The sequence below is a fragment of the Balaenoptera ricei genome, chromosome 1, assembly GCF_028023285.1.
Source record: "Balaenoptera ricei isolate mBalRic1 chromosome 1, mBalRic1.hap2, whole genome shotgun sequence".
In the NCBI taxonomy this organism is placed as follows: Eukaryota; Metazoa; Chordata; class Mammalia; order Artiodactyla; family Balaenopteridae; genus Balaenoptera; species Balaenoptera ricei.
The window spans coordinates 42690253-42717595 of record NC_082639.1 but is presented as its reverse complement, the minus strand read 5'-3'; the positions used below and the strand labels follow the sequence as shown (position 1 = coordinate 42717595).

At 35.0% G+C, this 27343-nt stretch overlaps 1 protein-coding gene across 1 annotated transcript in view; it reads right to left on the bottom strand.

The window, feature by feature from the left end:
• Nucleotides 1-7466: 7466 nt before the first annotated feature.
• The window catches only part of C1H1orf185 (chromosome 1 C1orf185 homolog), a 35385-nt gene continuing 15508 nt past the window's right edge, over nt 7467-27343 (bottom strand). Inside the window, exons 3-5 of the mRNA XM_059898467.1 lie at nt 23341-23476; nt 9072-9108; nt 7467-7861 (exon numbers count right to left, since the gene is read on the bottom strand). Coding sequence (XP_059754450.1) covers nt 7467-7861; nt 9072-9108; nt 23341-23476 — 568 coding nt within the window. The remainder of the gene's footprint in view (nt 7862-9071; nt 9109-23340; nt 23477-27343) is intronic.

Below are 27343 nucleotides of genomic sequence, written 5' to 3'. Positions count from 1 at the left end.
TACACTATTCCATTGTGTATATATAACAAAGTTTCCTTTTCCATTCATCTGTTGATGGACACTTGTTTCCATGTCTTAGCTATTGTAAATAACGCTCCAATGAATATGAGGATGCAAATACCTCTTTGAGATAGTGTTTTCATTTCCTTTGGATATGTACCCAGAAGAATTGCTGGACCACATGGTAGTTCTACTTTTAATTTTTTGAGGAATCCCCATACTGTTTTCCATAATGGCTGCACCAATTTACATTCCCTCCAACAGTGCACAAGTGTTCCTTTTTCTCCACATCCTTGCTAACACGTATTATCTCTTGTTTTTTTGATGACAACCATTCTAAAAGGTGTGAGGTAACATCTCATTGTGGTTTTGATTTCAGTTTCTCTGATGTTTAGTTATACTGAGGAACTTTTCATGTGCCTGTTGGCCATTTGTATGTCTTCTTTGGGAAAATATCTGTTCTGGTCCTCTGCCACGGCTCGCTCTTGAACTGTTACATAGGTGAAAATCCAAGTTATCCAGGGGCAAAACAAGAGCTGAAAGAGCCAAACAGACACTTCAGCTGTTGTCTCCACAGTGGAGACAGATTTAACCTATAAAGACTAACTTGATCTGAATAAGAGGAAAAGCTCTAGCTCGATAAATAGGTCTAACTTGAATCACTACAATATAATTGAGTGGTGGCTCCTCAACCACATGCCAGATATAAGCTTGTTCTCAGACCCAGAGCCCTTTGGATAAAAGGTGGCCTTTGACGAAGGACCCTGCTGCTCTGCTAAAAATTGACACTGTAAGTCTTCCTCCTAGGCTTCCCCCGCAAATATTTGCAACCATTTGCCAGTGTGATGGTGCATTAGGCTAAGGGAAATAACCAGATTTTAAAAATGGATTACTAGATAATTGTTGTGAACTGACACTAATTACTGAAGTTCTAAAACATCCCAGTAGTCCAGTAGTCAAATAGGGGTTTATGGAGCTCAGGTCACTAATGTAGTTGTGGTTTGGGTCCATCTCAATGGCTCCAGTAAATTCCAAACCAAACCCATGGTTCTCTCTCCAGTTCCAGAAAGCATAATTGGAATAGACATACTTAACAAAATCTCCATATAGGTTCTCTAACCCATGGAATGAGAGCTATTATGGTAGCAAAAGCCAAGTGGAAGGCACTAGAAGTGCTTCCCCATACCAAAATAATAAACCAAAAGCAATACCACATAGAGACATTGGAGAGATTAATGTTGCTTGAAGGATGCAGGGATGGTGATTCTTGCCACATCTTCTTTCAGCTTGCCTATTTGGCCTGTGCAGAAGACAGATAGATCCTAGAAAATGAAAGTGGATTGTTCCAAACGACTTATTCATGTAGTCCCTCTAATTACAGCTACTGTTTGGGTGTTGTTTCATTGCTGCAAAAAATCAACACTTTCCCTGCTATCTGCTATCTGGCATTCCTTTGGCAAATACTTCTTTCCCCCTTTAGTCCTGTTAATATGACCACACGATGCAGTTTTGTTTCATCTGGAAGGATCAGCACTACACCTTCACTGTTCCATCCCAGGGATATATTATTTTTCTAACCCCCTGTCATAATCTAGTCCAAATGGGTCTTGATCTTCTTCATTACACAAGAATGGACACCACAGGATATTTGTGGTACCATGCTGACTGGACATAGTGAGTAAGAATTAGTAACTATCCTAGATAATTTGATAAGATATATGCACGTCAGAGGGTGGAAATAAGTTCCACAAAATTCAAGGGCTTGTTGCCTCAGTAAATTCTAGGCATCCAGTGGTCTGGAGCATGTCCAGATGCTCCAAGATGAAAAACTAGTTGCTGCATTTGACTCCTCCAACCACTAAGAAAGAGGCACAATGGATATTGGAGGCAACATAAACCTCATTTGGGTGTGCTACTTTGACTCACTGAATAACTTGAAAGAGTTCCAATTCTGAGTATTGCCCAGAAGAATACAAGGCTCTGCAGCAGGTACAGGTTACCAAGTTAGTTGTTCTGTCCCTTGGGCCATATGGCCCAGCAGATCCATGTTATTTGAAGTGTCTGGCAGATAGGGATACTCTATGAAGACTTTAGCAGGCAAATATAGGTTGATCAGAGTTTATAGGATTCCAAACAAAGCTATGTTATCACCTGCCGATAATTATTCTCCTTTTGGAAGCACCACCTAGCTTGCCATTAGACTAGTAGAGACTTAACATGTGACCATGGCCACCAAGTTACCTTTGAGTTGAGCTGCTCACCATGAACTGGATGTTGTCTGATTCACTAATACATAAAGTTAGGCATACAGATCTGCACTAGATCAAAAATGGCATTAAAACATATAAAATTGAATTTGAGCAGATTCTGAAGGCACAAAGAAATTGTATGAGGAAATGGTTAATATACTTGTGGCTCTTACTGCTGCTGAATGGTCTTCTCTCTTTCAACATATATCTATGACTTGTCACCAATTGACTGAGGAAGAAAATCCTTGACCCTGGTTCACAGATAGTTCTGCATGATATGCCAGCATCAGCTAAAAATTCACAGCTGGGTACCATAGCCCTGCTCATGTATGGCTCTGATGGGCAGTAGTGAAAGACAGTCTTAGTAGGCATAACTCTGAGCAGTGACCTATCTGTATAGCCTGGAAGAACAAATGTTCAGAGTGTATAGATTTTCACTGATTCATTGGCAGTGGCTAATGATTTGGCTGGATGGTTGCAGACTTGTAAGGAGTACAAGGAGTCTAAGGAAGATATATGTAGGTAAATTTCTCTGAATGGGCACAGAATGTGAAGATAAATTTGAGTCCCTTGTAAATGGTCCCCAAAGGGCAATATCAGAAAAAGACGTTAATAATCAAGTGGACCAGATGATCTGTTCCATGGATGTTAGTCAGCTCTTCCAACAGCTACCCTTGTCCTTGCCCAATGGACTCGTGAATAAAATTGCCATGTTGGAAGGGATGAAAGTTACTCATGGGCTTAGGAACATGGACTTCCACTCACTAAGGCTGACATGAATACAGCCACTTCTGAGAGCCCCATCTGCCAACAGCAGAGACTAACCCTGATTTCCCGTTCCCTGGGGAGAGTATGAGTCAGCGACTTGGTAACAGGTTGATTACATCAGACCACTTCTACCAAGAGAAAGACATCACCTGTGTTCTCACTGGAATATACACTCACTTTGGATATGGATTTGCCTTTCTAGACCACCGTGCTTCTCCCATTACCACCATCCTTGGACTTCAGGGTACCTCATTCACCATCATGGTATCTGAAAGGATTGTTTCTGACCAGAAAATAATTTTACTTAACATCCAATGATGTATGTCAGTAGGGTCATGCTCATGGAATTAACTCTTCTTACCATTTTCCCCATTACCCAAAGCAAGAACCTGATAGAATGGTGTGGAGGTTGGTGGGGAGCACTTTTTGAAGACCCAGTTTTAGTGGCAATACTTTTCATGGCCCAGACAGATAATATCCTCCAGGATGTGGTATATGTTCAGGTACCAAGATATGGTGCTGTTTGTCTCTTGGCTAGGATTCTCAGGTCCAAGAGAGAAAGGGTGAAAATGAGAGTGACTCTTCTATTACTCCTGGTAATCTAGTAGTGAATACTTTACTTTCTGTCTCAGCTGTGACCATGTGACAAGTTACAAAAATGATGGTAGTAGTTACAGGCATTTCACTCCTACTTTGAAATGAATATATACCAGTTCTTTTTCTTTTCTTCCCCTATCTCATTCCCCTACTAGCACATGGGAATAGTGGCTAACCTTATATTTCATTATTTAGGTTACAGAATACCCATGGAGATCTGTCTCACTAGAAGAGAAACATCACTCAAAGATGGATAAAGTGACATAGGGGACTTTGTATCCTCCACTGGGGAGAGTGTTGTTGTATTGTTTATTATAGGAGGGATCTTGCATCATGGAACATAAGAACATGATTGCTATTTTGTTATACAGAAGTTTTAAATATTGTTAAAGTGTAAATGAATGCCAAACTGATGAGTGGACTGAGGTGGTTTGTACTCTGCTAACTCATTAAGCTAGAATTATGTTGCCCAGTATCATTTTCCCTGTATGATTCCGGGTTAGAGTTGGTCAAAAGAGGAAATCTGTGCAACATTTGGAAGGCAGAATTTAAGCAGAAGCCATTTCTCCGTGAAGGTCATCATGCTTAGATGTGGCAACAGCAGAGAGGACAGTGGGTTCCAAATTGCCCTCACTCTCCTCTGTCGTGTTTCCAGCCCTTCTTCCCAATGTCCAGCTTTTCCTCCTAACTGCTGACCCTATTGACAAACGATGGCCCCAGGGTCACCACCAGAGAGTTGGCAAAATACTGTCAAGGCAGTAGCTACTCGGAGGCACATCTTCCTGTAGATATTCTCACAAGCCTTTCCCCCACCCCGCTCCCCCGACTCTACAGTCTCACTGTGGCAGTTGGACAAGGTGGCTTCTCAGATTATCTGACTGGTGACTTCTCTGATGCTCCGGCTTCTCTCCTAAACTTACTTCACTTCCCCAGCTTCTCCTACAACATGTAAGATATAATTCCTGTAATAAATCCCTTTTCTCATACATGATAGTGGTTCATTTTCCCCCATCAAAACTTGACTGGTATGAATAGAGAACTTCCTGATGGACTTTGAGCCTGTTCTGTCTGTTCCTGAGGCCCAGTTACAACCTTGTGTTTCCTGTATTTAGTTGCTTAACCATTATTTGATTCTATTTACAAAATAAAAAATTTTTCCTAAGCTAATTTGCGTTGGTTTCCAGGTATTTGTGATTAAAAAAAAAAAAAAAACTGTAACCAACACTCTATGGCAATGTTAATTATGGATCTCTGGTATTTCTTCATGCCTGTGAGCAGAGACACAGACTGCCAAACTCTTTTTTTTTTTTTTTAATTTATTTTATTTATTTATTTACGGCTGTGTTGGGTCCTCGTTTCTGTGCGAGGGCTTTCTCTAGTTGTGGCAAGCGGGGGCCACTCTTCATCGCGGTGCGCGGGCCACTCACCACCGCGGCCTCTCTTGTTGCGGAGCACAGGCTCCAGACGCGCAGGCTCAGTAACTGTGGCTCATGGGCCCAGCTGCTCTGCGGCATGTGGGATCTTCCCAGACCAGGGCTCGAACCCGTGTCCCCTGCATTGGCAAGCAGACTCTCAACCACTGCACCACCAGGGAAGCCCCAGACTGCCAAACTCTTTTCAAGGATGTTTATGTAGCAAAGAGTCTTGGAATATATTGTGGCTTCCTAAGGTACAAAGGGCACGTATGCTTACTGCCCATTATAAAATATCTGTTTCCCTCACTCAGTGTTCCTTTCCCGTTATGCAATCCACTGTGCAGGTATTATTTGGGCCTCTTCCTACTGCCCCGTGGGAACTGGGGCTCAGGAAATGAGGCAAAAATGATGATACTTTGGCTATTGCTATTGCTATGACTGTCCTTTGTCGCTGACCTAAGAGACATGAAACTGTTGCAGGTTAACTTGTCAGCTGGTATGGATGGTGAAATCTCAGATCCTTCACAGTTCTTGAAAATAAGATTATTTTAGACTGGTGTAATTTCATATGAACTGCTCATTAGGCTTTTCGAATAGAACAATGTTTATACTTATGATACAAAGTAACATTTTAATAAACAAGTAAATGTATTAGGTTTTGAAGAAATAAACTCAGTTTATTCTATCACTACAGTGTAACAATTACTTTAAATGCATAGATCTCTTTATTTCTCATTTGTAATGACAAGAATTTGGTTAGGATGCTTTGCTTATAGTAACAGAAACAAAATTCTACTTTATGCAAAAAAGGTAATTTATTTAAAAATTACAAGGGTACCTTACCAAAGCTAAGAAAAACAGTTAAAAACAGGGCTCAGGGATGGTGGCTAGTAACAGAAATCAAATCTTGTTAGCTTAAGCAAAAAGGGGAATTTATAATTAGGATACAAGGTTGCCTTACTAAGCCAAGCGCGGGAAACGTGAAGGGCTGGAACAAGGGAATGGAGCACTGTTAGAAAGCCAGGAATCACATTCTCCTGATCTCTCATCTCTATTCTTCACTTTGCAAATATTTCACTGCTCTCTCACTGCAGATTTCCTGTTTTTTCTCTTTCTAAACCACAGGGTGGGACATGGCAACTCATAGCTACCTAATTTATGTTTTCTCTATTCCAGAGATTAGTCAGACCAAGGCTAGAATCTCTTGTCTTCAACCCCAAATTCCTAGGGAAGTTTTAGAATCTTACCAGATTTAGAGATGACTTTCTTCTCTGAGATAGTAAGATAGAAGTTGGTAGAACACCAAGAGACAGAGACCAATTCAAAATACTTTTTACCACTCCTTACAAACCTTGAGCTGAAATAGCTTATTTTGATTTAGGAATGGATATAGAGAGATGTTCTCACAACCCATGAGATGTTCTCACAACTATAACCAGTAGAAATGACCAGGTGCTTCAACAGAGAGAGGTGTTCTAATACTTTTTAATATTCCCCCTAGGAAGGAAGTGATCGGCCTGGATAATGCTACTACCATATTTGAGACAAGTTTCTTTTCATTTATTGTAATAGGCATTATTTATCTCTTGGGAAGATATGCACAGGTCCTGGTATGAGTATTTTAAGCACAAAAGGTAATATTATATTTTGTTAATTGTTTTTCCCAAGAAAAAGAAAAACAGAGACTAATTACATGAAGAGTATTTGTGAGAAAGAGATTAAAAGAGATTAATTACAGGGTGGGTGTCAGAAATCCCTCAGCGCCATAAATAGACATTTGACCAAGGGTCTCTCAAATTAGAGAGGAATTCTGGTTCATCTAGCTTGAGTCACATGTCTATGAACATAGCTGCTCACATCTTCATCACAGTGGGGTAAGGGTTGGAGGGCTATTCTGAGAAACAGACATGGGAAAGGGCAAAGAAAATTATTTTCTGTATTCTTCACAGTGTTCCAGGCTCCCCTAGAGGAGCAAAGTTATATTGCTTATGAAAGTCATGGCATAATAAGATTTAAATAGTAGGTGATTTATGTATTTAAAATTCAGAATAGCTGATGGAAGTATTCTGCCCAGCCTTACCCACATTGAAATAAAACTGAAAATGTCAAAGTATAAAGAAATGCTGCAAATGTTTTATTAAAAATGTACTTGTGCTGAAGATTTCTTAAAGTATTTCTCCTATGTGTTGAAATACATTCCTATTATTTATTATGTCCTTTGATGAGATACAAGGAGTTAAACTTAATGTTTATGATATTGCTCTAGTTCCTCCTGTAATTTTGTTTCTAGAAATAATTGGCAAGATAAGTAGGACCACTCTATGGTAAAGATCAAGAAAAGCAATATTAGCATGGACATGTTAAGAGACTCAGAAGCTGGTAATTCAGTTTTAACTTTACATGATTTCAGCGTACACAAAGTTTCAAAAGAAAAAAGTCATTCAATATTATGTTGAAGGTTTTGTATTTCAACCTCTGTATTTCTTCGTGTAAATATTCCCTTAATGTTGTCATCTTTTTGATCATCATAAAGTGTCATATTTAGTACATTTCCAGTACATTCTTCTAATGGAATGGTTGACAAGTATGAAAATACTTTCTCCATTACAGGCTCCCCGAGAAAAGGCATTGGAGGGCTCTTTTTCACTAGGGAATCATCAGAAAACCAGTCATCAGCTACTTCTATACTTTGGCTGTAATAAGAATCAGATGGTAACGTTGATAAGCTTAAGGTAACACTGCTGGGATTTGTTGCCGAGCTAGTCTCTGAGGGGTCACAGATGACTTTTTTTGTTGCAAGGCAGAATTCATCTTTAGAATAATCTTTAATTGCTGTAAAAAAAATTAGATTTACTATGAATATTACATATTTATGAGCCAAACCTTAATTATAAGGATAATATTACTTTCTAAAATTCAAACTCTCCTTAGGGTTTTAATGAACAGGATGATGCAACAGTGAAAATGTTAAGTTGCTATCATCATCCATACAATGTTAAATATGTAATGGGGAATCAGCAATATTTTCAAGATAATCAAGAGTACAAAAATCTATTCTAAATAAAATCAACCTGTTTTAACAGGAGAAGATTCTAAACAGGCTAGAAAGCTCAGTTCTGGAATGTCCCTTAAAATCAGAGATGGCAGACAGTTTCTTAACTATTTATAGCTAAATATTGTCTTATTTAAAAAATAAATTTTAAAATGCCTCCTTAAGCAGGTAGATTACAAAATGTTTGATCCACAGTGGGAAGGGCCTATGAGTTGGCTTTATACCAATTAAAGTAACAACTAACATTCATATAGTGCCTTACAATTTACAAAGCAGTTCGATATACTTCCAGATCTCATTTACCCTCTCAGTTATTCTTCAAGGTAGTTATTAGCCCTACTTCACAAAAGATATGACTGAGACTGAGATTTAAAGGAATGAGTCACCGGAATCAGATACAAAATGGACTTCAATCTAGATTTGTGTTACTCTAAGTCCCATGCTTCTCCCACTACATTATTTATGCTGCACAGTTGTAAATAAAAAATGTTAAGTTTTAGAAAAGATCACATTTACACAATATCCTAAAATATCTTTTATAATATTTTACATATTAATTTTTGATATGAATATATAACATTAATTGTTAAAGCTGTTTTAAATACCTTATTACATTTTATATTCAGCATTTCTAAAATTATGTAGGAGGGTAATGTTTTGAGGTACTAAGTCAATATCTAAAGGGTTACAAAACACTCATGTCCTTTAACTCTCCATCATTACTATATGGCATTGACTGTGATACCTTTGGATATAAAGAAGGGACAAAAATTAAAATTTCACATTTTAATTTAAGACAAGACATAAATTTTGTTTTCTAAAAAATATATGCCCATTCATATACTAATAAATGTTTCCCTTGAATTTTTATGATTTTAAAAAAATATTTAGATATTTAGGATATATTTAGGATAGCCTCTTGATTCTTTAAAATGTGAATTGCTGGAAGTTGATTACAATTTATTCTAATAAATTGTTGAGAGAAAGTACCTTTTATATGTGCTGTTTCCTTTTTTCTTTGCTCCTCCTACATAAAAAAAATGTTATTTGTGTTTTAAAAATTAATAGTTTTTAAACAATTTGATATATATTTATATAAGAATAATATATTTTAACATCATAATAAATTTTTGATAGAATCATATTTTCCACGATATGAATTTATTTTACCAAACTATATTGACAGGAAAGAAAAAGTGTTGAGGTATCATCTGAAAAGAATGTGAATTGGTTCAAGAAGGCAGTCTCCAGGATAGGGAATGAAGGGTGAAATAGAGTTCAACAGGATTATTTCTCTCCATTCTCACTAACTTAGAGTCACTTGGTTAGAACTAGAGAGGGCTAAAAAAGTAATTACAATTCCTAGACTTGCTCATTCTATTAACTAATAACAACAAAACAGTGAATTCTGGCAGAAGGCTTTTATAAAAATGCGACTATTCTTTTGAAGCAAGTAAAACATTTGATCAAACAATACATTCCAGATGTGTTCTGGGAAGTGTGGTGGTGTAGTAGTTCTCAAACAGGGCATCAGAATCACCTGGTATGTTGATTAAAATGCTGATTCTTGGACATAATATCAGACCCTACTAAAACAGATTCTCTGGCAGTAGGGTTTAGGAGTATGCAGTGTAACACTCCTCAAGCAGTTCTGATTCAGTTTTTCCTTAGACCACTAGATAAACAATGAGCTAGTGCATAGGGTGTTTGGTATGCGGTGGGTGAAGACAGAGAGATAACACTGTCTCTTGTGTTATAGGGGAACAGTGTGGGTATTCTATGCTGATTTTCATTGTCTTGTTCACCGAAAAAGGCTTGCTTAGGATATACATATATATAGGGTATATATATATATGGGATATACATATATATAGGATAACACATAAGTTCTTTTTTTTTTACAACTTACTTTACTTTTTGGTCATTTCCAACTTTTATTAATATAAATGCCAGTATAGGCTCCTGACTTACCTTGCCTGGATTTAGGACCAATTCAATTTGTGACTCCTGTACAAATTATATTAGAACATTGCTTCTCACACTTTCATGTGCCTATGTATCACCTGGGGGAGCTTGTTAAAATGCATATTCTAACGCTGTAGGTTTGGGGTGGGGTCTGAGATTTTGCATTTCTAACAGGCTCCCAGGTAATGCTGATATTGTTGGTCTGGGAACCACAGAGTAAGGTCCTAGTCTGATTAAAATTCTACCCAAACTAAGGGAATGACAAAATGGGCATTCTTATATATTGCTATATATAAATAGGTATAACTTTTCTGGAGGGCAATCTAACAAATCCATTTCTAGAAATTTATTATGCCAGGTAAATAATTTTGGATTTGTATAAATATTCAGTTACCAGAATGTTCACCACAACACTGTTTAGCATTTTTAAAACCTATAATTTAAAATTCTAAAAGTAAGGAAATCTTTAAATATGTTAGGATACGTGGATATTAATACAATGAGTATTCTTTCAAAATGATACCATAGCATCAGAAGTAAGTAAAGACTCAAAAAATGATGGTGACGTATAAAAAAGACAGAGGAATAATCTTAAACAAGTGGCTCACTGGTTAAATTTAGGAATATTTGAGCATCAAAATAATGATAGTAATGGATTATAATCTGCTGAATAAAATAGAAATCCATGAGTCTATACTAATAATAAATAAATAAAATAAGGAAGAGGGTAGGGCTTCTTTCTCACAGTAGAACGCCAAATGACAAATATGGATGGGAGTGGCAGAATTAGAAAATCATCATCTTGTTACAGTTTTGTAAAGATTAGCTCAAGTAATAATAATTTATATAGCTAGTAAGTAGAGTTTGATGAAGAGGAGGATATTTACATGTTTTCAAAGTGTCACCACACAGCTTGTTTATTAACTGTAAGGGTAAAAACAGAAATAATTCAGTGAGGAAAGAACAGACAACATCTTGATTATGTGATCAACTAAAATCACCAGTGAAGAGCAGATGTACACTGTACGCCTTCAGATGTGATAAACTGCAAGGAAAAGTCACACTGAGGAACAGTCTATGATCTATAAAATAACTGGCTTGTATTCTTCAAAAATGTCAATATCATTGAAAGACAAAGAAAGGAAATTTTAAAATATTTTGAACTAAATAATTATGAAAACAAAACATAAAATTTGTGGGATGCAACAAAAGAAGGCCTTAGAGGAAAATTTAAATATTAAATGTTTATATTATAAAAGAACAAAAGTCTAAGAATAATAAAGCAGACATCTCCAGGCAAGACTGATTTAGGAAAAGAGAAATATAATCAGGAATAAAAAGAGTACCATCACTAAAGATTCTATAGATTTTAGAAGCATAATAAGAAGAAACTAGTAAAAACTTTCTGCCAATAAACTAAACAACTTAGGTACAATGGACAAATTTACTGAAAAAAATTTCGAAAACATACAAAATAGAAATATTTTGTATGTTCCACATCTGTTAAAGGAGCTAAATTCATAGTCAAAAATTTTCTCTTGAAGAAAATTCCAGACCTTGATGACTTCTTTGGTGAATTCTAGAAAAAAGTTTGAGAAAGCAATATAGCCAATTCTACACAAAAATTTTTCAGAAAGTAGAGGAGCAGGAACCATTTCCCTACTGTTTTGTGACCAGAATAAAATTGTGATACTGAAATCTAACCAGATATTACAAGATAAGAAAATTATAAAATAATATCCTTCGTTAACATAGATGCAAAAATTATTTAAAATATATTAGTAACTCAAATCCAGTGGGGTTTATTCCAGAAATACAGGGTTGATTTAACATTTGAATTCAATGTAATTCACATTAACAAAATAAAAGAGAAAACCCATGTGAACAATTTTAAAAGATGCAGGAAAAGCATTTGGCAATATCAGCAACCCTTCATGGCAAAACAAACAGACAAACCTCTCAGGAAACTAGGAATAGAAGAGAATTTCCTCAATCTGACTATATGCATCTACAAAAATTCTATAACTAATTTCCTATTTAATGATGAAAAGCTGAATGTATTCTAAGATCAGAATATAAAAAGGATATCTGTTCTCAATACTTCTGTTCATAATTATACTGGAGGTCCTATCCAATGCAATAAGAAGAGAAAATAAAATAAAAGCATAAACATTGGAAAAGAAATAAAACTGATGTTTTCCACAGATCTCATGCTTGTACATGAAGAAAACCTTTTGTGGTCCTCAAAAAAACTACTAGAAGTAATAAATAAATTTACTTATAAAGGTCATAGAACACAGGTCAACTGTAGTAAAGATGGCAATTCATTACAAACTAATGTATAAACTAAATGTAACTCTTGGGACTTCCCTGGCATTCCAGCAGTTAAGACTCCACGCTTCCACTGCAGGGGGCATGGGTTTGATCCCTGGTCGGGAAACTAAGACCCCCGTGTGGTGTGGGGTATGCTGCGTGGTGCAGCCAAAAAAGAAAAAAAAAAGGTAATTTTCATCATGATCTCAACAAGATTTTTTTCCAGCTAAAGTTCACCTTAAAATGTATATGGACATGCAAAAGAATAAGAAAACCTAAAACAATGTTGAAAAAGAAGAATGAAATTGGAGAAATCGTACTGCTCAATTTTATAATTTACTATACAGCTAGAGTGTGATATTGGTAGAGATAGACACACAGGTCAATAAACCAGATACAGAATGCAGAAATAGACTAACACATATATGCCCAACAGATTTTTCACAGAAGTTGCAAAAACAATTCAATGGAAGAGGATAGCCTTTTCAATAAATAGTGCTGGAATAATATGACATCAATAGCCCCCCAAAATGAACTTTGATTTAAACCTCACACTTTATACAAAAATTAACTAAAAATGGATCAGAGATAGAAATATAAAATGTAAAATGATAATAGCCAAAACAATCTTGAAAAAGAAGAACAAAGTTAGAGAACTTACTGATATCAAAACTTACTACAAAGCTATAGCAATGAAGACAGTGTGGTATTGGTATAAGGACAGATATATAGATCAATGGAATAGAACTGAGATTCCAGAAATAAATGCTCATATTTACAGTCAGTTGATTTTTGATACGAGTGCTAAGACAATTTGATAGGAAAAGAATACTCTTTTCAACAAATGGTGTTGGGACAACTAGGTTTATACATGCAAATAAGTGAAGTTGGACCCATACCTCATACTATACACAAAAAACTAACTCAAAATGGATCAAACACTTAAACATAAGAGCTAAAACTATTAAATTCTTAGAAGAAAACAGAGATATAAATCTTTATGACCTCAATTAAGGAATGATTATAGATATGACACCAAAGACACAAGCAACAAAAGAAAAAATAGGTAAACTGGACTCAAGAAAATTAAAAACATTGGTTCTTCAAACAACACCATAAGAAGAAAAGACAACCCACGAAATGGGAGAAAATTTTTACAAATCATATATCTGATACAGGATATGTACTAGAATATATAAAGAATACTTAAAACTCAACAACAAAAAGACAAATAGCCCAAATAAAAAAAAATGGACAAAGCTTTGAATAGATATTTCTCTAAAGAAGATATACAAATATCCAAAAAGCACATGAAAGTATTTTCAACGTCATTAGGCTTTAAGAAAATGCATATCAAAACCATGACAAGATACCACTTGGTGCCCACTAGGATAACTATAATAAAAAAGACAGGTTAAAAACAAGGGTTAACAAGGGTGTCACAAAATATAATCTTCATATACTTCCTGTGGGGATATAAAATGGTGCAGGCACTTTGGAAAACAGTCTGGCAATTCTTCAAAGATTAAACATAGAGTTACCATATGACACAGCATTTCCATTCCTTGGTATATACCCAAGAGAAATGAAAACATATACCCACACAAAAACTTGTATACGAATATACATAGTGACATTACTCATAATAGTCAAGAAGTGGAAACAACTCAAATGTCCTTCAACTGATAAATGGATAAACAAAATGTGATATATCCACACAGAATGGAATATTATCTGGCCATGAAAAAGAATAAAATATTGATATATGCAATAACACAGATGGACCTTGAAAACATTATGCTAAATGAAAAGGCAGATACAAGAGACCTTATATTGTACATTTCTATTTATAAGAAATTCCAGAATAGGCAAACCTATAGGTACAGAAAGTATAGATTAGTGGCTGTCTAGGCCTAGGAGGGTTGGAGGAAAATGGAGGGGCAGTGATTGCTAAAGGTACAGGGTTTCTTTTTGAGGTGATAAAGGTGTCCTAAACTGATTGTGAAGATGGTTCTATAACTCTGTGAATATCTAAAAACTACTGAATTAGACACTTTAAAAAGGCAAATTGTATGGTATGTGAACTATTTCTCAATAAAGCTGTTAAATATAAAACACAGCAACCTAAAACTAAGAAACTTTTAGAAGAGAACTTAGAAACAAATCCTTGTGACCTAGGGTTAGACTAAGAGTTATTGGACATGACACTTAAAGCATGATTCAAAAAGGAAAAATATACAACTCAACAACAAGGAAGCAAACAACCCAGTGAAAAATGGGCAGAAGGCCTAAACAGACATTTCTCCAAAGAAGAAATACAGATGGCTAATAGGCACATGAAAGATGCTCAACAGTGCTAATATTAGAGAAATGCAAATCAATTACAATGAGGTACCACCTCTCACCAGTCAGAATGGCCATCATTTAAAAGTCTACAAATAACAAATGCTGGAGAGGGTATGGAGAAAAGGGAACCTTCCTACACTGTTGGTGGGAATGTAAGTCAGTGCAGCCACTATGGAGAACAGTATGGAGGTTCCTCAGAAAACTAAAAATAGAATTACCATATGATCCAGCAATCCCACTCCTGGGCATGTATCTGGGCAAAACTATGATTCAAAAAAATACATGCACCCCTATGTTCATAGCAGTACTATTCACAATAGCCAAGACATGGAAACAACCTAAATGTCCATTGGCAGATGAATAGATAAAGAAAATATGGTATATATATATACACAATGGAATACTACTCAGCCATAAAAAAGAACAAAATATAAAGCCATTTGCAGCAACATGGATGCAACTAGAGTTTATCATACTAAGTGAAGTAGTCAGAAAGAGAAAGACAAATACCATATGATATCACTTATATGTGGAATCTAAAATATGACACAAATGAACCTATCTATGAAACAGAAACAGAATCACAGACATAGAGAACAGACTAGTGGTTACTAAGGGGGAGGGGGTTGGGGGAGGGGTGGAGTGAGAGGTTGAGGTTAGCAGATGTAAGCTTTCATATGTAGAATGCATTAACAACGAGGTCCTACTGTACAGCACAGAGAACTATATTCAATATCTTATGGTAAACTGTAACGGAAAAGAATATAAAAAAGAAGAATGCTTATATATGTATAAATGAATCACTTTGCTGTACAGCAGATTAATACAACATTGTAAATCAACCATCCTTCAATAAAAACAAAACAAAACAAAAAGGTAAAATGGATAAATTGTACTTTACCAAAATTAAAACTTATGCTGTTTTTCATTTTGAGAGGATGAAAACAAGTCATCAAATGGGAGAAAATATTTGTAAATCACATATCTGACAAAAAGACTTGTATCCAGAATATACTCTCTAAATTAAATAGAAAGATAATCCAATTAGAAAATGCACAAGAGACTTGAAGAGACTCTTCACCAAAGAAGATGTATGGATGGCAAAAAAATAAAAAATATGAAAAGCTGTTCAACATCACTACCCGTTAAAGAAATGCAAATTAAAATCACTAAACACATTTAAATGGCTAAAGTTTAAAATGCTGCTAAGTACCAAATGATAAAGAGGATGCAAAAACATGATTCTCTTATATGTTACTGGTGGATATGTAATATGGTACAATCTGGAAATCAATCTGGAAATTTCCTTACAAATTAAACATATTTACCACATGATCCAGGAACTGCATTCCTGGGCATTTATTTTAGAGAAACTAAAAGTAATGTTTTCCAAAAAGCCTATACACAAACGATCATGGCATCCTTATTTTGTAATAGCTCCTAAATGGAAACAACCCAAATATTCCTCAATGGATAAATGGTGAAACAAACTGTGATATATCCACACAATGTTACACTACTCAGCAATAAAAAAGGAAAAAACTATTGATACATGCAATGATATGGAGGGATCTTAAGGGCATTATGCTAAGTGAAAAAAAGCCAAGCTCAAAAGGCCATATGCTATATGATTCCATTTATATAACATTCTAGAAATGAAGAAATTATAGTGATGGAGAGCAGATCAGTGGTTGCCAGAGGTTAGGGAAAGGGAGGGGGGGGTAGTATACTACAGGGTAGTATACTACAGGGTAGTATGAGGGAGTTCCTTTATGGTGATGGAACAATTCTTCTGTATGTTGACTGTCGTGGTGGTTATACAAACCTATACATATGATAAAATGTCATAGAATTATATACAAAAACAACAAAAAGTGAGTACATGCATAAACTGGTAATCTTTGAGTTAGGTCTGTAGCCTAAATTTCCTGGTTTTGATAATGTATACTTATAATAAAGTATACTTTTCATAAAGTATACTTATATAAGATGTCATTGGGGGAAGCGGGTGATGGGTATACAGGACATCTTTGTAATTTTTCTGCAACTTTTTGGTCTGTAATTCAGAATAAGATAAGATAAATCAATTGTATTTATATTTACTAACAACAAACAGTTGGGAAATAAAATTTTTAAATCAATACTATTTATCATAGCATAAAAATAACTATAAATAAAACTGAAGCAAATGTGAAGGACTTCTATACTGAAAACCACAAACTAAAATAAAAGAACACCTCAGCAAATTAAATTAATAAATTTAAATTAAAGAAGTCAATAAAGGTAGAGTGGGACTTTACTGGTGGCACAGTGGTTAAGAATCTGCCTGCCAATGTAGGGGACATGGGTTTGATCTCTTGTCCGGGAAGATCCCACATGCTGCGGAACAACTAAGCCTGTGCGCCACAACTACTGAGCCTGCGCTCTACAGCCTGCGAGCTGCAACTACTGAGCCCACGTGCCACAACTACTGAAGCCCGCATGCTCTAGGGCCTGCGTGCCACAACTACTGAGCCCGCATGCTGCAACTACTAAAGCCCACACGCCTAGAGCCCATGCTCTGCAACAAGAGAAGCCCATGCACTGCAATGAAGCATAGTCCCCGCTCACTACAACTAGAGAAAGCCCATGCGCAGCAACAAAGACCCAACGCAGCCAAAAAAAAAAAAAAAAAAAACTAGAAAAAAAAAAAGTAGAGTAATATTATCCTCATAGAAGAATCAATATTAAGATATCCATTCTCCCTATATTGATTTATAGATTCAATGGCAGTTCAATAAAAATTCAAGCAGGCCATTTTGAAAAACTAAACAAGCTGCTTTCTAAATTATATGGAAAAACAAAGCACCTAGAATAGCCAAAATATTCTTGAACAAAGAAGAATAAAGTTGATTCCATGACATAAAGCTACAATAATTAAGACAGTATAGTATTGTTTAAGGACAAATAGTTCACTGAAAAAAAATATAGAGTTCAGCAAATAAACCAACATACATACAATAGATTGATTTTCATTCAAAGTGACTAATTGGTTCAATGGGGAAAGAATGTCTTTTCAACAAAATTTTCTGGAACAACTGGATATCATCATAGAAAATGATGAAACTTGACTTCTACCTTATAGACTTAAACATAGAACTCAACACTATATAGCAAAGATAAAAGAAAATATAGAATATTTTTGCAAACTTAGATAAATATTTGTTAGACAGGATACAAATTTCTTTTAAAAGAAAAAAATCATAGATTGGTCTTTATCAACATTAAAAATTTCTGCCTACCAACTGATACCATTACAAAAATGAACAGATAAGTCACGGTATGGAAAAAAACATTCACAACATGTATATCTTACAATAGACTAATTCCAAATTGTATTAAGAACTCCTACAAGTCATTACGTTAAAAAACAAACAAAACAAAACCACTAAAAAAATTTTAAAAATAAGCAAAAACTTGAAAAGGCAGGTCACAAAAAAATATGCAACTGGCCAATGAACACATGAAACGGTGCTCAACGTCTTTCGTTATCAGAAAAATGTAAATTAAAAGCATACTGAAATGCCATTACACACCCATTAAAATGGCTAAAATGTAAAAATACTAATAACACCAAATGTTGGCAAGGATGTGAAGCAACTGGAACACTCATTTATTGTTGACAGGAGTGAAATAAGGTATAACCACTTTGGAAACTTGTTTGGCAGTTTCTTATAAGGATACACATATGTCTACCCAAGCCCCACCAATTCCATGGTCAGGTATTTTTCCAAGAAAAATGAAAATATATGTTTACTAAAAGTACATAAATATTTACAGCAGTCATTCATACTAGTCAAAAACTGGAAACAACACTAATGTCCATCAATGAGAGAATATATAAACATGTTATTGTATATTCATACAATGGAATACTACTTATTAATAGAAAGAACAAAGTTTTAACACATACAGTAACATGGGTGAATCCCCAAAATTTGTATTAAGTGAAAGCCATATGTAAAAGATACATATCATACAATTCCATTTGTATGAAATCTAGGAACAGATTAAAACTAAACTTTATTGATATAAATCAGAAAGTGCTTACACAGGATGGTTAGAGGAATTGACTGGAAGGGGACATGAGGGAACTTTTTCAGATGATAAAAATATTCTGTATCTTGTTTTTGGTGTTGTTTAAATGTATATACCATTGTCAGGATTTACTGAGTGGAACATCTAAGGTCTTGCATTCTATTGTAGGTAATTATACATCAATAAAATATTTTTAAAATAATATCAATTTCACTTCAGTGTTATTCTTCCCCCAAATCCATAACCCCAGTATAATAATGAGAAAAACATCAGATAAATCCAAATTGAGGAATATTTTACAAAATATATGGCCAGTACTCCTCAAAACTGTAAAGCTCAGGTAAAACAAGGAGACTGAGATACAGTCACAGAGCAGAAGAAATTAGAGACAAATGCAACACGGTATCCTGGATTAGGTCTTGAAAGAGCAAAAGTAAATTCATGTAAGAACTGGTGAACCCAAATAAAGTCTGAAGGTTGGTTAATAGTGATGTAACGATGTTGGTTTCTTAGTTTTGACAAATGTATCATGGTAAAATGATTTTTAGCATCAGGGAAAAATGGGTAAAGTACAGGATAACTCTATACTGTATTACCTTTGCAACTTTCCTGTAAATCAAAAACCATTCCAAAATACTTTACTTAAAAATCATATCATAAAAGCATAAACATATAAAATTTCCTGTAATAAAAGCTAGCATAGGGTAGAAGGAGGTTGGATTGGGAGTTTGGAATTAGCAGATGCAAACTGGTATATATAGAATGGATAAACAGCAAGGTCCTACTGTATAGCAGAGGGAACTATAATCAATATCCTGTGATAAACCATAATGGAAAAGAATATGAAAAAGAATGTGTATATATGTATAACTGAGTCACTTTGCTGTACAGCAGAAATTAACACAACATTGTAATTCAACTATACTTCAATAAAAAATAAAATTAAAAAAAGCTAGTATAAGATGTACAAGGCTTTTATAAAGGTAATTGTAAAGCTTTATTGAAAGATATTAAAGATAACATATGTAAATACAGAGAAACAACATGTTCATGGATTAGAAAACTTAATATTATAAAGAATCAGCTTTTCCCAAATTGATCTAAAACTGCACTGCAGTTCCCCTCAAAATTCCAAAAGAATTTCAGTAAACGCTACTAGGCAGTTGGGTAAACATCTGGAAAAGAAGTGAAATTGGCTTGCTATTTACACCAAACACAGAAATCAATTCTAGATTGATTAAAGATCTATGTAGTCAAAACTATAAAACTCTTAGATGGCAACATAGAAGAGTATCTTTATGACTTTGGAGTAGGGAAGGAAATAAATATTAAAGGAAAAGGCTGAGAAATTAGGTTACCTTAAAAATTAAGGAATGTTTTGTTCATCAAAACACACCATAGGGCTTCCCTGGTGGCGCAGTGGTTGAGAATCTGCCTGCCAATGCAGGCGACACAGGTTCGAGCCCTGGTCTGGGAAGATCCCACATGCCACGGAGCAACTAGGCCCGTGAGCCACAATTACTGAGCCTGCGCGTCTGGAGCCTGTGCTCCGCAACAAGAGAGGCCGCGATAGTGAGAGGCCCGCGCACTGCGATGAGGAGTGGCCCCCACTTGCCGCAACTAGAGAAAGCCGTCGCACAGAAAATGAAGACCCAACACAGCCATAAGTAAATAAATAAATAAAAATTAAAAAAAAAACACACCATAAAATAGTGAAACAAAAACAGAAACAGATTCACAGACATAGAAAACAAACTTATGACTACCAAAGGGGAAAAGTGGGGGGGGGGAGGGATAAATTAAGAGTATGGGGTTAACAGATATACACCACTATATATAAAATAGATAGAGAACAAGGATTTAATGAATAGCACAGGGAACTATATTCAATATCTTCTAATAACCTATAATGGAAAAGAATCTGGAAAATAATACATGTATTATATATATACATTATATATGTAAAAGCTGAATCACTTTGCTGTACACCTGAAACTAACACAATATTGTAAATCAACTATACTTCAATTTTAAAAAATAGTGAAAATAAAAGCCACAAAATGAAGATATCAAAATGAACATAACTGACAAAGGATTAGGTATCCATATTAATATAATCCATTTATATTAATATAAAACTTTTAAAGTTTTAGAATAAAAAGACTAATAGAAAAAGAGGTAAAAGATTTGAACAGACATTTTAAATAAGAGAAAACCATAATGGCCAATGAACTTTAGAAAAGACAATCACCTCATTTTTTAGCAGGAAAATATAAATTAAAACTATAGTGAGATATCAAGAGAATGAGAAGACAAGCCACAGGCTGGGTAAAAGTGTTTGCAAAAGACATATATGATAAAAGACTGTTATTAAAAATATACAAAGAACTCTTAAAACTCAACAATAAGAAAACAAACAACCCAATTAAAAAATGAGCAAAAGATCTGAACAGACACGTCACCTAAGAAGATATACAGATGGCAAGTAAACATATGAAAAGATTATCAGCATCATATATTATTAGGGAAAGGGAAAATTAAAACAACAAAAAACTACTATATGCCTATTATAATGGCAAAAATCCAAAACACTGACATCACCAAGTGCTGGTGAGGATGTGGAGCAACAGGAACCCTCACTCATTGCTGGGGATGCAAAATGGTACAGCCACTTTGGCAGGCAGTTTGGCAACAGAACTAAACACCTCTTACCATTTGATCCAGCAATCATGCTCTTGGTAGTTACCCAAATGAGTTGAAAATATATGTCCACACAAAAACCTGCACATGAATGTTTATAGCAGCTTTATTCATAATTGCCAAAACTTGAAAGCAACCAAGATGTCCTTCAGTAAGTGAGTGAATAAATAAATTGAAGTAGATCCATACAATGGAATATTATTCAGCGCCAAAAAGAAATGTGCTATCAAGCCTTGAAAAGACAGAGAGAACTTTAAATGCATATTAATAAGAGAAAGAAGCCCAAAAAGGCTACATACTGTATGATTCCAACTATATGACATTCTGGAAAAGGCAAAACTATGGAAACAGCTAAACAATCACTGGTTGGAGGGAAGGATGAACAGGGATGGAACAAGAAGATTTTTAGGGTAATAAAACTATTGTGTCTGATACTATGATGGTGCATACATCTCTGTCTCTCTGTCTCTCTGTCTCTTTGTTCCTGTTTCTGTGTGTGTGTGTGTCTGTCTGTCTGTCTCTCTCTCTCTCTCTATATATATATATAGATATGTCAAAACCCATAGAATGTAGGATTCAAGAGTGAATACTAATGTGAACAATGGACTTTAGGTGATGATGTGTCAGTGTAGGTTCATTAGTTGTAACAAATGTACCACTCTGGTGCACGATGTTGATAGTGGAGGAGGCTGCACTTGTATGGGGGCAAGGAGTATATGAGAACTCTAAATTTTTTTCTCAATTTTGTTGTGAACCTAAAACTGCTTGAAAAAATTAAGTTTATTAAGAAAAAACTAGTGAGATAGTATTACACATCCATCAGATTGTTACAAATTTAGGAGCTTAGAAACATCAGTATTTGTTGATATGGAGCAATCCTAGCAATTATGCATGCCTGAGGGGAATGTATATTGACAGAACTACTTTGGAAAATAATTTGAAGTTATCTAATAATATTAAACATGCACAAACCCCATGAGTCAGTGATTCTACTGTTAGGTACGTTCCCTATGGAAATTTCCTTTAAAAAAACCAACTGAAAACAACTCAAATGTCCATAACATAAAATTTGATATATTAATACAATGGAATATGACATAACAATAAACAAGGATGAATGATGGGTATATGCACCAACCTGGATGAGTCTCAGAAATGTAATAGAAAAAGGGAAGACTATATTAGACGTGGAGTCCAAAACATATAAAATTTAATAATGCATTGTTTAGATATATCATAGTTTTAAATTTCTACTGGTGTCTCCCTTGTTTTACTTTGTCCATACAACTCTTTTGATGCCATATAACAGAAAGTTAATTATGTGTCTGCCTTTCCCACTTGTACTACACTAGCACTTTTAAGGTAGGGTTTGTATCTTACTATCCTCAATAGGTAGGGCCCAGAGCCCGGAATGTAATGAAGCCTTAATAAACCCTTATTAATTTCAATTAGTATCTTGTATTTAATTTCAATTAGTTGGTTTGGTTAGGTTATTTGGTTATCTGAGTATCCTCTTATCTCCAAATCTCTTTCTTCTGATAGGCTTAGCAATTTTTGCTTTGTTTTTTTTTTATGCCATTTATCTTCATCCCTGTAACAATTCCAATATGGAGAATACAGGTTCTCAGGCTAGAGATACAGAGAAGCAACTGTAGAAGGAGACATTTTCATTTAGTCTTTCAGTTTCCTGTAATATAAACTCTAACTAGTTTGGGTAATTTAAATTTAGCTCCTTGTTATTGTCCCTCAAATTTAAAAATAATAGTGGATAATTTAAATAATTTAAAGACAACAACGCTAATGACATGGTGTCAAAAGAAATTATTTGAAAACATTACTATAAAATATTACACACTACCTGTAATTGGAAATTTCCAGTATGAAAATTTCGAGAAATAAAAACACACTGAGAATGAGACTTAATCTTTGCCTTGGATGGTCTTGGTCTGCATCTCTCATCAATTGTTTTAAATTTGGAATCTTGAAATATTTCTCTGAAAAATATTTTATAGAGAATATTATTAAACATGAATTATAAAACAAAATTATTCTGTTTCCAACAGTTCTACATAAACGTTTTAAAATCAGAATATATTATATATTTATTTTTAAAAGCACGAATCAACTTATATATTCCCTTTTCATATGTTACTTATTTCATTACACCTATTTTGTTCATAGAACATAAATTAAGCTACTTCTTCACAGGGTTAATATTTCCAGTTTGAAGATTAGCCATCAGTTTTTGATAACCTTCTCTCTGGTTGTGAGATAATTAATCGACTTTAATGTCAATTAGTCTTTTCATAGATTTGCCTTTAATGGCAAAGGAAATTAAATGAAATGGAACTCAGTGGCCAATTTTATATTTAATAATGTCTCTGGCAAAAGTAAGTAGAAGGAAACTGAATTGAAACTAATGACTTACAAGGGAAGAGTACCTGTGATCTTTATGCATGCAGCCACAAGTAATTTTGAGAGAGGGTTAGAAATAATGAAGCAGCAAGTAAACTGATCAAAGCTGATCAAAGACAATTAAGTATAAAGGAATGTAGTTTCTAATAGTAATTCTAAACTTAACAATTTAAAAAATAATGCTGATTGCCTTTTCTTCTTTCCGAGGTACTAGAAATTTTCCAAATTAATTCAAGAGATCTTATTATGTTATTTATTGTGGTATTAACAATTAAAATTCATTCATTTATTGAATTCAATTGACTTAACAAATATTTACCGAGTACTTACTATGCGCCATGCATTATGTTGGATGTTGTATATACAATGGCAGGGGGAAAAAAGCACAGCCACTATACTCATGGAACTGTCATTGCTCTCATGGAGCTTAAACACTAGCAAGGAAGACAGGTATTAATAAAACAATCACAAGAAAATGAAAAATTACAACTGTGGAAAGTGTTATCAAGGAAAGCTACCTGGTACTCTGTGAGTATATAAGAAAGGGAATTAACTTGTTTAGAGAGGTCAGGGAAGGCTTTTCTGAGGATGAGATGATTGAATTAGGTATCTGAAGAAATGGGAGTAGTTATTAGATAGAGTGTAGTGGAGGAGGGGAGTTGTAGGAGTAAGAATATTCTAGTCAGAGAGAATATCAAGTGCAAAGACTTAGTGGCCAGATTAGGACAGTGTAGCAGAAGCACAGAAAGCAAGAGGGAAGGTGGAGATGAAATTGGAGAGTATGCATGGGCAGACCACGTAGGGCCTTAAAAGTCATGTGGCTTTGTCTTCATCCTAAAAGCAATAGCAAGTCCTTTATAATGTAGTGGGAATGGGGTGGAAGGGTGGGGTGACTTGATCAGATCTGCATTTGGAAAATATCTGGCTGAAGTGCAAAGAAGATTAAATGAGGAGTATAGGTAAAGGGTCAGTTATAACTCTGTAGGACTATGTGGGGGATAATGATAAGTTGGATAAGGTAGTGGCAATGATAATGGAGAGAAATGGATAGATTTGAGCAATTAATGAAGTAAAATAAATACAACTTGGTGATGGTTCGAATTTAGTAGGGGTGGGAAAGAGAGAGGGAGATATCAAGCATGTCTACCGTCTTTCAAGGAAATAAACCAAAACAAAACAATCCTTCCTTGACCTCACATTTTCTTCCAGTTTCTGCCCCTTTCAGCAACTCCCCAACAACAACAACAACAACAAAAAAAGCTTCTTAAAAGGATGTATGTACTTGTCTGAATTTTCTCTTGTATTTTACACAAAAGTAAGCTTCTGAACACATCACTCCACCAAAACTGTTCAAGGCTACAAATAACTTCCATGTTGCTATTCCAAAACTTATTTCTCTATCCTCATCTTTCTCAACCTTTAACAACTGGTCATTGCCTCCTTCTTGTAACATTTTCTAATTTTGACTTCCTTGACACCACACATCTTTCTGCTTTTCCTTCTCAGATGTTGTTGATTCTTCCTACTCTTTTTCTATATGCCTAATATTGGTGAGCTGAAGACCAGTCCTATGTTGTTCTCTTTAAACAATCACTCCCTGGTTAGTCTCATCCAGTTGTATGACTTTTTTTTTTAATTGGAGTATAACTGCCTTACAATGTTGTGTTAGTTTCTGCTGTACAATGAAGTGAATCAGCTATATGTATACATATATCCCTTCCCTCTTGGACCTCCCTCCCTCCCACCACCATCCTACCCATCTAGGTCATCACAGAGCACCGAGCTGAGCTTCCTATGCTTTACAGCAAATTCCCATTAGCTATCTATTTTACACATGGTAGTGTATATATGTCAATCCTAACCTCCCAATTCGTCCCACACTCCCCTTCCCCCCATGTCCACCCATCGGTTCTTGTGTCTGCATCTCTATTCCTGCCCACAAATAGGTTCATCTGTACCATTTTTCTAGATTCTACATATATTAGTTAATATACAATATTTGTTTTTCTCTTTCTGACCCACTTCACTCTGTATGACAGACTCTAGGTCCATCCACACCTCTACAAATGAACCAATTTCGTTCCTTTTTATGTATGACTGAGTAATATTACATTGTATATATGTACCACATCTCCTTTATCCATTCATCTGTCGATGGACACTTAGGTTGTTTCCATCTCCTGGCTATTGTAAATAGTGCTCCAATGAACACGGGGGTAACTGTGTCCTTTTGAATTATGGTTTACTCAGGGTATATCCCAGTAGTGAGATTGCTGGGTCATATGGTAGTTCTATTTTTAGTTTTTAAAGGAACCATCACACTGTTCTCCATAGTGGCTGTATCAATTTACATTCCCACCAAGAGGGCAAGAGGATTCCTTTTTCTCCACACCCTCTCCAGCATTTATTGTTTGTAGATTTTTTGATGATGGCCATTCAGACCAGTGTGAGGTGATACCTCATTGTAGTTTTGATTTGCATTTCTCTAATAATAGTGATGTTGAGCATCTTTTCATGTGCCTCTTGGCCATCTGTATGTCTTCTTTGGAGAGATGTCTATTTAGGTCTTCTGCCCATTTTTTGATTGGGTTGTTTGTTTATTTGATATTGAGCTGCATGAGCTGTTTGTATATTTTGGAGATTAATCCTTTGTCCATTGCTTCATTTACAAATATTTTCTCCCACTCTGAGGGTTGTCTTTTTGTCTTGTTTATGGTTTCTTTTGCTTTTAAGTTTAATTAAGTCCCATTTGATTATTTTTGTTTTTATTTTCATTACTCTAGGAGGTGGGTCAAAAAAGATCTTGCTGTGATTTTTGTCAAAGAGTGTTTTTTTTGTGTTTCCCTCTAAGAGTTTTACAGTGTCCAATCATACATTTAGGTGTTTAATCCATTTTGAGTTTATTTTTGTGTATGGTGTTAGGGAGTGTTGTAATTTCATTCTTTTAAATGTGGCTGTCCAGTTTTCCCAGCACCACTTATTGAAGAGACTGTCTTTTCTCCACTGTATAATCTTGTCTCTTTTGTCATAGATTAGGGGACCACAGGTGCATGGGTTTTTCTCTGGGCTTTCTATCCTGTACATTTGATCTCTATTTCTGTTTTTGTGCCAGTACCATACTGTCTTGATTACTGTAGCTTTGTAGTATAATTTGAAGTCAGGGAGCCTGATTCCTCCAGCTCCATTTTTCTTTCTCAAGATTTCTTTGCCTATTTGGGGTCTTTTGTGTTTCCATACAAACTGTAAATTTTTTTGTTCTAATTCTCTGAAGAATGCCCTTGGTAATTTGATAGGGATTGCATTGAATCTGTAGATTGCTTTGGGTAGTATAGTCATTTTCAAAATATTGATTCTTCCAATCCAAGAACATGGTATATTTCTCCACCTGTTTTTGTCATCTTTGATTTCTTTTATCAGTGTTTTATAGTTTTCTGTGTACAGGTCTT